This window comes from Aythya marila, assembly GCF_965140915.1.
Source record: "Aythya marila genome assembly, chromosome: 19".
In the NCBI taxonomy this organism is placed as follows: domain Eukaryota; kingdom Metazoa; phylum Chordata; class Aves; order Anseriformes; family Anatidae; genus Aythya; species Aythya marila.
Window position 1 is genome coordinate 2,823,985 of NC_139060.1, and position 12,800 is coordinate 2,836,784.

Consider the following 12,800-nt stretch of genomic DNA (forward strand, 5'->3'; position numbering starts at 1 on the left):
GGTGAGGCGAAGTGGTGACCCCGAAGGCAGCGTCCCCAAGAGAGAGCTTAAAAACAAGAGGGGAAACCAGAAGGCAAAACAACGGCGTTTATTTCATTAAAAAATAGGCAATTATCTTAGTACAAAATACCGTCTGAGTGGCTCTGGGGGGTATCACAAAATAGGAAATGTGGGGAAATAAAACGTCTTTGCTCCTTGCCGCTGCGTTTCAGGCTCTGAAGCGGGGCTGGGGGCATCCCCCCCACCTGGAGGCGATGCCAGCAGAGCCCAAACCTGGCCCCGTGGGGTGGCCCCGTGACGGGACAGGGGTTTGGTGGCTTTGCAAGCCCTCGGGGAGGCTCCCAACCTGAGTAAAGTCGCCTTGGGCATGAGCGATCCCCCCAAAATGGGTCTTTGTATGAGGAAGTTCAGCAATAAATAAGCTCGAGGCGGGCACTTCGGGTAGGTCCTACACAAACATAGTGGTACTGAGCGGGGGGGGCGGATTTTGGCTGTCCCCAACCTGGGGACAGGACCTCGTTGAGGCCCTTGTGCCAGTGCACAAGGTGTCTGATCTCACCCATTTTGCTAAAAAAAAAAAAGGGTGTTTTATAAAACCACCCTGGGAGTGCCTCGGGGCCGCATCCTGCCCGTGCCTGGGTCTCCCCGGACACGTTTCCCTCCACTTTCCCTGGAAATCCCAAGGGAAACACCAAATCCCTTCATTTTCTGCCTAGGCACAGGCAGCCCCGTGCAGGGCCGGACCCCAGAGCCCCCCCCAGCACCCCCATCCCACCAGGAGCCCGCTCAGGGGCCACTTCAGAGCGGCAGCAATAAATTATGGGAAAAAAACCTCAAATGCCCTCAAAATCCTGCTGGAAATTAAAAAGGAACCGCAGACACGTACCTACAAATAGCTGCCTACACACAGAGCTGCTGTACAGCCCCACGGAGCCCCACGGAGCAGGGGCTTTGCCGGGCAGGGCTCGGGGCAGAGCAGAAAGCACAGGGCATTAGGGCTGAGCTGTGGGGCTGAGCCCCAGGAGGGTGCCCAACGGGGCTGGAATGCAGGGACAGTACCTAAAAACCCCGGGTTTGGACCCAAAAGAGAGGCTCGCGACGCAGCAGGGTGGGGGTTAAGTGCGGGCGCTGCTGGGGCGAGGTCTGGGGGCAGCTGGTGAGGGGCAACGTACCCAAAAAAAAAAAACAACCCTAAAAACAGCTGGAATGGTCAAAGCAGCAACGTGGCTGCAAAAAAAAATGTCTAATTCTGCACGGGCGTGGCAGAGGGGCAAACACAGCTGCAAATGGGGCCTGTGTTATGGTAGGGCCTACACAAAGCCTGAGCTCCGCCACGGGGTGCCCTGGACACGTCCCCCGGGGGGGCTGTGCCCTCGTGGCCAGCCTTCCTCATCATCATCCTCCTCCTCCTCGTCTTCCTCGCCCGGAGATGGGCCGGGGGGGCCCTCAGAAGAGGCAGGACCCCCGCAGGCCCCGTGCCCTGCTGAGCTCGGAGGCCAGCGAGCGGCCCAGCCTCTTGGTGGTGATCCTGGCGCGCTGAGCGGCATCCACGGCGCGGCACAGGGAGCGCTGCAGCTCCTCCAGGTCCGCCAGGGGCAGCCCCAGGGGGGGGCGCGGCGGGGGGGCCGCGGCTGAGGTAGGTACGGGCGGGGAGCAGTACCTGGGGGGAGGAGGAAGAAGACGAGAAGAAGGAGAAGAAGGAGAAGGAGAAGAAGAAGGAGAAGAAGAGAAGAAGAAGATGAAGAAGAGAAGAAGAAGAGAAGAGGAGAAGAAGAGAAGAAGAAAAGAAGAAAAGAATAAGAAGAGAAATGAAGAAGAAGAAGAAGAAGAAGAGAAGGAGAAGAAGAAAAGAAGAAGAGAAGGAGAAGAAGAAGAGAAGAAGAAAAGAGAAGAAGAAAAGAAGACAAAAAGAAAAGAAGAAAAGAAGAAAAGACGACAAAACGAAGAAAAGAAGACGAAAAGAAGACGGTGATGATGAAGACAAAGACGAAGAAGAAGAAGAAGGAGAAGAAGAAGGGGTCATCGCATGGGGACATCTCACAGCTTTGCACCCCCCCAGTCTGCTCCCCCCCCATTATTTTTTTCTTAAATCCCCCCAAATCTCACCCATCTGCCCCCCCCAACACCTCAGCCCCCCCCCCAAAAGAGCTGGGACCCCGCTCCCACAGCCCAGCCCGGTGCCTGGGGTCTGTGGCCACGCCAGGGAGCGTGGGGCAGCCCTGGGGTGTTCGTGGCCCCGCTGGGACAATCCGGCCTCCCCCCCCTCCCCAGTGCAGAGCATCCTTACAGCAGGGGGGGCGCGTAAGGCACGAGGGGCACGGGGGCGAGGTATCCGACGGGGGGGCCGCCCGCCAGGTACCACAGTCCCGGCTGCTCCAGCGGCTCGGCTCGGGGACGGGAGCCCGGTGAGGACGCGGCGTCGGTGCCAAGCTCTGCGGTGGGGAGGAAGGCGCTGGGGTTAACGGAGGGGGTGTCCCCTGTCCCTGTCACCCCCCTGGAGCCAGGCCAGCCCCTGCCACGCACCGTGAGCGGCTCCGTCCCTGCTGCTCGGTGTGGGGCCAGCCCGGGGTGCCCGGCACGTGGGGCAGCGCCGTGTCCTGGGGGTGCTCTGCTGGGGCTGCCGCACGGCGTCGCCTGTCGTGGATCCGGCTGCAGGGAGAGGGAGGAAACGTCCAGAAAATAGCGTGGAGAAGGCACGAGGCATGTGGGGAAGGGCACAGCAGGGAGCGTGGCGGGCACCAAAGCCGTCTCCCTGCAGGAACCCACGGCTCTGCCATCGGGTCTGGCCAAGGGACAGCGTGGAGAGCCCCAGCTCCCTGTGCATTAAGTAATTAATGCCTGAAGTCATTAATTAACAGGCTTGAGAAGCAGCCAGAAGGGGTCAGGGATGCTCACCTGGTTCCGTCCTGCTCCCGCGGCACTGGGGGCACCCCGGGGTGCTTGGCTCTCCTCGGGGTGCCGGGGTGGTGGGCGGTGGCACCCGGTACCGCGTCCCTGCAAGTCCCGGTGTCAGCAGGGCCAGGGGAGGGCAGCCCCCATCACCCGCCCTGTGGGGTCAGCCTGCCCCGCACCCACCTGTGTACTGTCCCCGCACCGTCCCCGTGCCCGGGGGGCTCCGAGAGCGCTTCTGTGCGGCCGGGGTGCCCTGGGGCCACCTGTCCCCGTGCCCAGCCAGCGAGTGGCCCGACTCCGAGCCTGCAGGGAAGGATTTGGGGCTGGGCTCAGGATCTGGCCATGGGCTGTGCCGGGTCCCATGGGGTCACTGGGACATGCCCGGTCCCCCTAGTCCCCCCCAGCCAGCAGCCCCTCTCCACCACAGTCCCCACTCACTGAGGTCCAGCTCGGTCCTGTCCCGTGGCAGCGATGCTGACCTGCCCCTTGTCACAGCGGCGGGGGCCACCCTGCCCCGTGCCGGGGGGCTCGGCTCCCTGCAGAGGGCACAAAGCCATCAGCACCCAGCTGGGCCCACAGCAGGGCTGGTGGCACCGCAATGCCACCATGGTGCTGCTGAGAGGGGGGCACCTCCGAGGGACCCCACCCCGCTCACGGCATCCCTGGGGACCCCCGGGTGTCCACCCGCGGCCAGGCTGCTGTCCCCTCCCGAGGTCCCGCTTGGGTTCCCGCTGTCGTTCTGGGGTAAAGCTGGGCTCTGCCGTGCCACCTACCCCATGGGTGCTGTGTCCTGGGGGGACGAGGGGCCGCTCGCTGCCGGCTGCCTCCTGGCCTGGGTGCCCCGCGGGGGGGCTTTGCCCTCGGGGTAGCTGCGGGAGCGGCGCAGGCTCTCCTCCAGCCTCCGCCGCAGCCGCCACACCTCGTCCTGCAGCGCCCGGATGGCCTGGCTGCAGGGAACAGGCACGGTGAGGGGGGGGCCGACAGCCCCAGGACCAGCCCCAGCCCCACAACCCGTCCCCATAACCACCATAGGAAGCATCCCATGCCCCCTCCAAACCAGCGCGAGGCATTTTGGGGCTGCTGTGCCCGCAGAGCTGAGCCAGCCCATGCGTGCCACGAGTTTGCCCTGCCCAGGGGCTGCTCTCCCAAACCCAGCTCCCCCCCAAAAAAAACCAACCAACCCGAGGAATAAACTCAGGGACCCCCTTCCCGTTCCCACCCCGACTCACTCGCGCTCCACGCGGGAGCCCAGCAGGTCACAGGGTGCCGGGGCTGGGGACGGCGAGGCGGTGCCCCCCCCGGGCAGGGGGCTGCAGGCGCTGGCGCAGCTCCTGCCCCCCCCCTCCGAGTCGCTGTGAGCTGGGGAGTGGGCAGGAGGCGGTGAAGGTGGCGGTGGGGGGCACGGGGCAGTGCTGGGGGCTGGCCGCTCACCGCTGGCACCGTGGGGTCCCAGCTCGCTGCCCGGGCTCTCGGCCCAGAGCCGGGGGGAGCTGCTGTGCGAGGTGGGGCTGGGGGGCAGGCTGGGCCCCCCAACACCGCCCCGGGGGGGAAGGTGCCCGGGGGACGGGTAGGTGCCCAACAGCTTCTTCTCGGGGGGCAGCGGCTGCGCATCCTTCTGCTGCGTTGGACGGAGGGGCGCGGGGATGGGGGCGGGTGGTCCCAGCGAGCCTGGCGTCCTGGGGAGGGACAGGGCATGGAGACAGCCCCCCACATCCCACCCACGCCCCAAACCGCCCCCAACACCCCATTTCCCTGCTCCCCTCCGCCTCTCTCCCCCCACTCGTGCCCCATATCCCCCTCGGAGGGCGCAAGCAGCCGGCGCCAGGGCCGTACCCGGTGCCCAGGGGGCGATGCTCGGGGGTGCGCACCAGCGGGGACACCCGGCTGGCCTCCGAGCCCACGAAGCCGCTGTCCGTCTCCGGCGACACCATGCGCTGCTCCTGCAACAACTGCGAGCAGGACGGGTGCCCTGCACCCCTGGGAGACCCCGGCAGGGTGACAGCCAGCGGGGACCCACCGCCCCCAGCGCTCACCTGGCGGCAGGGCTTGAGGGGTCGGCGCTGGGTGGCAGCGCTGCCCGCCCCGATGCTGTGCCGGGATGGGAGCATCCGCGGTGGCAGGGGATCGGGGAGCACCGGTGGTGGTGGCCGGGGGGCAGCTGGGGGCTCCTGGTGGTGGCCACGGGTCCCCTCCGGCCGCAGGGGGTCCCTGTGGGGCAGCGGCACGGCTCTCCTCTGCGGGGGGGGGCTGTGGGGAGAGGGCAGAGGGTGAGGAGTGGGGCCGAGCAGCCAGGTGCCCCATTAACCCCGAAGCCCATCAGGGTGAGGACCTCGTGAGGCAGGCGGTCTCCAAAGGGCTTCAATCCCCGTGTGCCCACAGCCGGCACACCACGCACACGATGCCCGATGTCTCCTAAAACACCCTCCAGCTACACGGGGAGCCCGGGCAGTCGGCTTGCTTCGAGACACAACCCTCCCCAAGCCGTCCCGCTCGCCCTGAATGGGGTCTCCATGCGCCCACAGCACTTACGAGGGGGAGGTCTCGAGGTCGGTGCCCTCCTCCAGTGACCGTGCCCTGCAGGGGACCTGCCCGGGGCCACCGTCCCCTGCCGCAGGGCCATCCGCCTCCTCCAGGGAGCCGCTGCCCGCCAGGCTCAGGCGCTCCAGGCTCAGCGATGCCGGCAAGGACTTGAAGTGCTGGTACCTGTGAGGCGCAGGCAGGAGCGGGTGGGTTTGGGGTGCCGGGAGCTGCCCCCCTAAACCCCCATGAGGGGCACTTACTGCTCCAGCAGGTCCCCGAAGTCCTCCTCCGCTCGGTGCTGCTTGTGCCAGAGGGGCCGGGGCAGCCCCCCTGCCACCACCTCGCCGTCCCCCGATGTCCCCTGGGTGCTGGGGGGTCCCTCGGTGACCGCTGGGCTCAGCTGGGGGCGCGGGGAGCCCGGGGGGCGTGCTGCTCGCTCCAGCCGCTCCTTCAGCTCCTCCAGGCGCATCCCCAGGCAGAATATTTCCCCTTCCACCGCGCTGAAAAGACAGCGCCCTCAGTACCCGAGGGACACCCAGCCTGGGGGGGCTGCTCCTGCCAAGGGCCTGGAGCAGTGGGGTTGGGGTCGCTGCTGGCTGGGACAGGGCAGCTCACCGGCACCCCCAGCAAACGGCACAGCCAGAACCAGCAGGAGCCCAGCAAAGCGCTCCCAGCCCACAGCCAGGGGCCAATTGAGCAGCACAACCCCAGGAACCCCCCCGCGTGCCCCCTGCCGAACTGCTCACCGCTCCGGGTCGAAGTCCCCCGAGGCTGCGGGGTGCTGCTGCTGCTGCCCGTGCTCCTCCCGTGCCCGCAGGTACGCCCGCTCCAGCGCGTCCTGCGCTGCCTTCAGCCGCCGGAACCGCTGCAGCACAAGGGCAGCCTGAGAGCTCGGCCCCACACAGCCCCAAAATCACCCTCGGAGCTGGGGCTGCACCCTGCCTCTCCCGGAATGGGGACGGAGCCCCCCAGGCACAGCAGGGGGGTTAAAAGCGAGGGGCTCCACCAGCCTGGGGAACCCGTGCGGCCCTAGGAAGGACGCACCTGGAGCTGCTCCTGTGGCACCGCGCTCCCTGCATGGAGCCAGCTCTCGAAGGACTCCACCTGGTTTGGGGAGAAGGGGCTGAGCCGGGGTACGAGCCCGCTCCATGCTGGGGGAGTCAGGGGCGTCCTCCCCACCCCACGGCCACCCGGGACTTGCCTGTGCCTGAAGCTTGCGGGTTTGCCCCGCCAGCGTCTGCGTGAGCTGCGGCCCCAGGCACCGGCACTGCCCCACGCATGTGGGGCAGCCCCCCGAGGAGGAAAAGGGGGAGCAGGGCCGCTGGGACATCCCCCATTCAGCCGGTGCCAGATCTGCAACAAGCACAAGGTGATGCTGGGGGGACCCCCCCAGCGCTGCTTCCCCCGCTACAGGGCAAGCCGTGGACCCCGATGGGTTTGGGTGGTGCCCAACCCTCACAGCGCTCAACCCACCTCCATCCATCGAGAGTGGTGGGGTCGGGGCCGGGTTTGGGTTCGGGTTTGGGGGCGTGCTGATGGTGGCCGTGCTGGCCCGCGGGATGCTGAAGGCCATCACCCTGCAGCCGCTGCCCAGGGTGCCGGCGTGGGCGCTGCGGCTGGCGCGTGGTGGGTCGGCGTAAAGGCTCACCTGCACCGGGACAGACAGCTCGGGCACCCCGGGGACAGCACCCCAAACCCCACACCCCGACGCGAAGGCACCACGGGGACTGCACCCGGATTTTGAGGCACGGAGCCCCTCTGGGTGAGAGCCTGGCAGCGCAGCGTCGCACCCATGGGTGCCCCCCGGATCCCTGCGGCACCCTGAGCACCGCCGGGTGCCCTGCGTCAGCGCAGGAGGGCACGGGGACACCCCCGGCCCCGCGGGTGCTCCTCGCCATTTTGGTGCCCTGCAGCAGCCTCCCCGGCCATTTTGGGGAGGTTTCGGCACCGCCCCGGCGCAGGGAGGAAGGGTGACTCGCTGCGGTGACAGCGCTGTCACCGTCCCCACCGCCACCCTTCCTCAACCGCAGCTCTGTCGGGAGGAAGAGCGCGGTTGGGGAGGAAGGCACAGGGCCCACAGGGGAGGCACTGCGCAGCTGCACTGCTGCCACCGCCGTGTGTCCCCTCCAGCAGTGCCGCCACCACCACCACGTGTCCCCTCAGGCAGTGCCACCACCTCCTGTCCCCTCGGGTCCCACCCGGCACCCACCTTGGCGCCCAGCCGCAGCTGGTCGATGGTGTTTTCAGCCTCGGCGTACTTGGTCAGCAGCTTGTGGTAGTCCTCCTGCAGGGTCGGGGGGGGGGGGACACGTCCCCATGTCATGGGGACAGCCACCGGGGTGGGGTGGCAGGAGGCAGCCCGGCGCAGGGGGGACAAGGGGCCCTAGAGGTGGCCCTGGATCCCCTGTCGGGGGGACAGGAGCCTCCCTCTCCTCCCAGGGGACAGGAGGGCACCGGGGGGGGGACATGAGCAGATGGGGGGGACACGAGCAGCCCTGGCTCCAGTCCTGGAGCTGCTGGGTCCTCACGGGATGGGGAAGGGGCGACCAAACCCAACACCCCCACCCCGCAGCTCCCCAGAGGGGCGACACCGCTCCGCTCGCACCCCGAGGCCTCCCCGCGGCCCCTCCCAGTACAGCCCCCGAACTGGGAGCACTGGGCCTCACCTGCAGCTGCTGCACCAGCGCCGTGGCCTGCCGGGGGGACCTGAGCTCCTGCGGCACGCCGGGGGGCGCGGGGGGCTGCGTCGGGGCCCCCTCCCCGCTGCTCAGCAGCACCTCCCGCACGATTTCGGCGGGGGATTTGGGGACGAGGGGGCCGCCCGGGGTCCTGGCGCGGGCGGGCAGGGCTCTGCTGGGCGGCGGGCGGTAGCTCTGGTCGAACTTCACCCGCGCCTCCACCTTGGAGAGGTCGGGCAGGGGGTGGTTGAGCTGCCCCCGGCCGTACCGGCAGCCTTCGGGGGTCTCCTTCGGCTTTTTGGCACCGCCGTGCCGCCGGGGGCTCAGGGACCGCGACAGCCGGCCGGGCTCGGGCACTCGGGGCCTCTGGTGAGGGGTCTGGGGGCTCCCCAAAGGCTTGGGGCCGGGCTCAGCCCTGCTGCCGGCGGGGTTTTGGGGTGCTGAGCGGCTCTGGCTGGGGCCCCAGCCCTGCCCGTGGCTCCCATGGGTGGCCCCGGCCCGGCCCCAGCCCCGGCGGCGTCTTGGGGGGGTGGCGGGGCCGGGGCTGGTGTCCGAAGGCCCCGAGGTGTCCCCGCCATCCGTGGTGACAGCCGGGGCTTTGTGGAGGGGCCCTGCCTCGGGGTGCAGCTCCCCATCGCTCTCTGCCCCCCAGGGCCCCTCCAGCCGCTCCTCCTCCATGGAGCTGCCCCGCTCCTCATCCTCCTCCTCCCCTTCCTCCTCCTCCTCCTCCTCCTCGGTCAGGTCCTGCCGTGGGTGCCAGTGAGCCGGCTCCACTGGGGACCCCTCCAGGTCCTCGCCATCACCTGCAAAGCGCCACTGCCACCAGCCAGCACGCACCGTCCCCGGCCCCCCTGGCTGCCCAGGGCGAGCTCCTGGTGTCCGGGGACACCCGGATCCCCCCCACGAGGGTTTTGGGGCAGTGGGAGAGGACTCACCCGACGGGGGGCTCCTGGCATCCTCCCGGCCCCACTCCTCCGAGCCCGAGTCCTGCAGGTCGCTGAGGTCCATGCTGCCGGCGGCTGCCTCCCCAAAATGCGAGCTCCCCAGCCGGCTGGTGACAGCCACCAGCCCGTCGTCCCCCAGGCCGATGACACCGTTCTCGTCCATGTGTCTCCCGAAGTCTTCCTCCTCCTCCTCTTCCTCCTCCTCCTCCTCCTCCCAGTGTTTCAGCTCCTCGCAGCCGGTGCCCAGGTCCGTCCGTGCCCAGCGCAGCCACGGCGCTGAGCTGGCCATGGCGGGCAGGGCTCGTTGTGCCACGCTGCCCCTTGTCACTTGTGCCGCTTCATGGCAGGGTGGCAGCCGGGGGCTGGGGAACCTCCTCGCGGCGAATGTAGGTCAGAGCGCGGCGCTCAGCCCCGCAGCACCCTGGAGGGAGACAGGGAGGGAGGCTGAGCAGGACACAGCGGGCTCTGTTCAACGCGTCCCCTCCTCCCCGCACGGAGATGTCACCCCCTGACGGGGCTTTCCCTGTCCCCAGGGGCAGGGGACATCCCCACACCCGGGGTGTGCGCACCACATCCCAAAGGAAGGAACACAGCGGGGGGGCTCCTGTGCTGCCCCCACCCCATCACCTCCTTCCCGTGCTGCCACCCCCGGCCCCCCCAGGACCCCCAACCTCTCCACGAGCCCCCGCTGTGCTCTGATCCACCCGAAATGGCCACGAGCCCGTGGCAGCAAGGTCCTGGCTGGGGCTGGGGGCGAGGAGCAGCGTGGGGGGAGCGGGGCTGGGAAGGGGGGACCCAAATCCTGCCTCACCGAGGCCCCGCGCGCTCGCTCCGCCGGGGCCCTAAAGCAGGATGTGCCCTCCGTGTTCTGGTGTTCCCATAGCAGCACCGGGGACAAAACCTGGCCGTGGGGGTGGGACGAGGCTCTGCGGGGGTTTACAGCAGCTGGAACGGAGCCCCCAGCCCCGGGAGCAGCCCAAATCCTAAGGGGAGGTGGGACCCGAGCCCCCCGCTGCGGGGTTGGGGGCGCACGGCCAGGGCTGGGCGCAAAGCGGGAAGGCACGGAGCGCAAATCGGGGTGGGGGCTCGCAGCCCACCCCCCCCGGCACCCACCCCAGCGGGTCCCCATCACCGTGAGCTCCCCGTGGCGGCGGCCCCCCGGCACCCAGAGCCCCGCAGCGTGTCGGAAACGTGCAGGGAGCTTCCTGCGGGCCCACACAGCCGCCCTCAGCCCAGCAGGCTGCGCGCGCCGGGGCCCAGCCCCGCACCGCCTCCGCCGGCACGGCCAGGGGGAGAGAAATCTCTGCCGGCAATTAATCCGGATTAATTAGCGCAGGCAGCGGCACAGCCCTGTCTCCTGTTCCCCCCTTCTCTCACCCTTTTGGCCTGGGGGGTCCCAGCCCCACAGCTCCACCCCATGGGGTCTGGGGCACTTGGGACGGCCCCAGGGGGGACACGGAGGGGCAGGGAGGATTTAGGGTCTCCGAGCTCCTCTACACTTCTCCCTAGGTCCTTGTCCCAAATGTAAGCTTTCAAGTGGGATTAAAACCCCGCGCACACACACACTCGGGATTGTTTTCGTTTGCTTTGTGGGTTTCTGGCCGGGCTCTTCTGTGCTAGCGAATCATTGAAAGGGAAGTTAAAGGAAAAAAAAAATAAAGGGTTTCTCTCTCCCCATCACGCTGCCTGGTGGTGGGATTTCTGGGAAGGTGCTGAATGTGGCTGAACTCAGCCATAAACCCAAACCTGCAGCCGGGGGCAGTGCAGGGGGGGGGATGCTGCCAGGGAAGGGGGGCAGGCGATGAACGCGGGTACCAAGAGGAGCTGCAGCTCTGCAGGGCCCAGAAATCAGCACCTGGGGGTCGGCAGCCCCAAAAGGCGGAGGGGGCCGATGTAACCCCCTGCACCCCAATGCAGCGGCACCCACCCAGGGCACCCCACGGGGCTCTGGGGGTCCCCGTTCCCCCCTCGGGGTGCTGCTGGAGCGCTCCCACGGGGCTCGGGGCCACTTTTCTTTCCCCGTGCCAGGAATTGGGCCAGGAGCCGCCTTTGGAAACGTCCCAGCCCAGAGAGGGGCCGGAGCCAAAAGTGCTCTTGAGGCACATTGAGAAGATGCAGAGCCCGCAGCATCCCCGCGTCCCCCCCGGGGAACAGCCTCAGGGAGAGGAGAGCGGGGCTGCTGTAAGGGAAAATAAAAGTCCAAAGGAAAAAGCCTCGTGTGGCCTCCCCAAGAAGGTTGTAGGGCCCTCAGGGGGGATTTGGGGTGCCCATACAGCTCGGAGGGGGCTGGCAGAGCTCTGCCTGGCTTTGGGGTGACCGCGTCGGTGCTGGGCAGCAGCGGCTGCACAGAAACAGCATCCAGGCACCTACAGCAGGATTTATGCGGGGGATTTGCAGCTCTGGGGCTGGGGGGGATCAGGGGCTTTTCCCAGCAGATGCACCCCGCAGCGGGGTCGGTCACCAACAAGCTGCCACCCCCAGGGCACCCGCAGCACCCCGACACCGTCCCTGTCCCAAATGTCCCCCCCGGGGCCACGTTAAGGCTCCAATAGCAGCCAGGAGCTTGCGCAAGGTCTGCTCTGCGCGCTGCTAATTACCCAGTAACGGGGCTGGATTAATTACCCCCCTGCCAGCCAGGACGCGCCCCGGCTCCCGCTTGGGTACGGTGCCAGCCGGGGGGGGCAACGCTGCTGTCCCTGTGGGTTGTGGGGTCGGGGGGGGCACAGAGACCCCATCCCCATCCCTGCAGCGGAGGTGATGTCCCCTGATCGATGAGGGACACCGGTCCCTACGGGTTTCTCGGTGGGGCCGTGCCGAGGGGCGCAGCAGGAGGGTGGGAGGCTCGGGGGGACCCCACAGCAGCGGGGACGTGTCCTGTCCGCGAAGCTCCACAGCCTGACCCCGAGGATGCCCCAGCGGTGCCGGACCTGCACCCTGCACACCCCAAGCGGAAAGCCGGGCACCTGGGCAGCCCGCCTGGACCTCCAAAAGCATGAGTTTGTCCAAAATCACAGCTTTTGGACCAAAAAGCACCGACAGTGCCCAGCGGGCACACATGGACATCAGACCCCTTTTGGGGTAGGAGCGGGGGCGATGCCCGCCGGCCCCGTCCCAGCCTCCTGCAGCAGCAGCGGGGTTTTGGGGTCCCTGCTCTCACCCGAAGCCTCTTTTTGGGGTTCGGGCAGGCCCACAGCACCCCCCCGGCCCCAACCCGGCAGGGGGTAACCCCCTGCTTACGAGGCTTTTTTTCTGAAATCCCCCCGAGTTTTTTGTGAGCCTGAGAGAGGGGCGAGGACGGGACCCGCTCCTTACCGTGGGGACAGCGAGCCCAAAGCACGACCCCCGGCGACCCCAAACCCTGCGGGTGGCCGAAACCCAGCCCTATAGGGCCGGGCGAGCACCCCCACCCCCACCCCCATCCCCACACCCCCCCATAAAGCGACCCGTGGGGGGGGGACCCCACAGGGCTGTGACCAGCACCGGGCCCCCCCCAGCCGCACCCCCGGCCCCAATTCCCTCCCCCCCCCCCCCGGTGCCCCCCCCTCACCTGCAGGGCGGGGCCCGGCGCCCCCCGCCCCCCCCCGGCCGCCTCCGGCCCGGCCCGGCCCGGACAAAGCGCGGCGCTGGGCGCGGGGGGGGGCGGGGCTCGGCGCCCTGCAGGGACACGCCCCCTCTCGGCTCGTTCTGCCAATCGCAGCGCGCCGCCCGGGGGTGATTAGCATAAAGGCGCGCCCGGTGGGGGATTTGCATAGCCCGCCGGAGCTGG

General features: G+C 68.3%; 1 protein-coding gene across 1 annotated transcript; it reads right to left on the bottom strand.

Annotated features, from left to right (window-relative positions):
• Nucleotides 1-73: 73 nt before the first annotated feature.
• AKNA (AT-hook transcription factor) lies at nucleotides 74-12,685 on the bottom strand. The gene is made up of 20 exons (XM_082775609.1): nucleotides 12,582-12,685; nucleotides 9,026-9,455; nucleotides 8,079-8,893; nucleotides 7,622-7,696; nucleotides 6,872-7,060; nucleotides 6,614-6,733; nucleotides 6,457-6,516; nucleotides 6,159-6,277; nucleotides 5,673-5,912; nucleotides 5,422-5,595; nucleotides 4,926-5,139; nucleotides 4,726-4,841; nucleotides 4,122-4,568; nucleotides 3,666-3,839; nucleotides 3,331-3,428; nucleotides 3,076-3,195; nucleotides 2,896-2,994; nucleotides 2,524-2,649; nucleotides 2,288-2,432; nucleotides 74-1,660 (listed from the first exon to the last, which is right to left on the bottom strand). Exons 2-20 carry the CDS (start codon nucleotides 9,321-9,323, stop codon nucleotides 1,447-1,449), a joined length of 3,843 nt encoding a protein of 1,280 aa, XP_082631735.1. The 5' UTR covers nucleotides 9,324-9,455; nucleotides 12,582-12,685; the 3' UTR covers nucleotides 74-1,446.
• Between the last annotated feature and the right edge of the window lie 115 nt (nucleotides 12,686-12,800).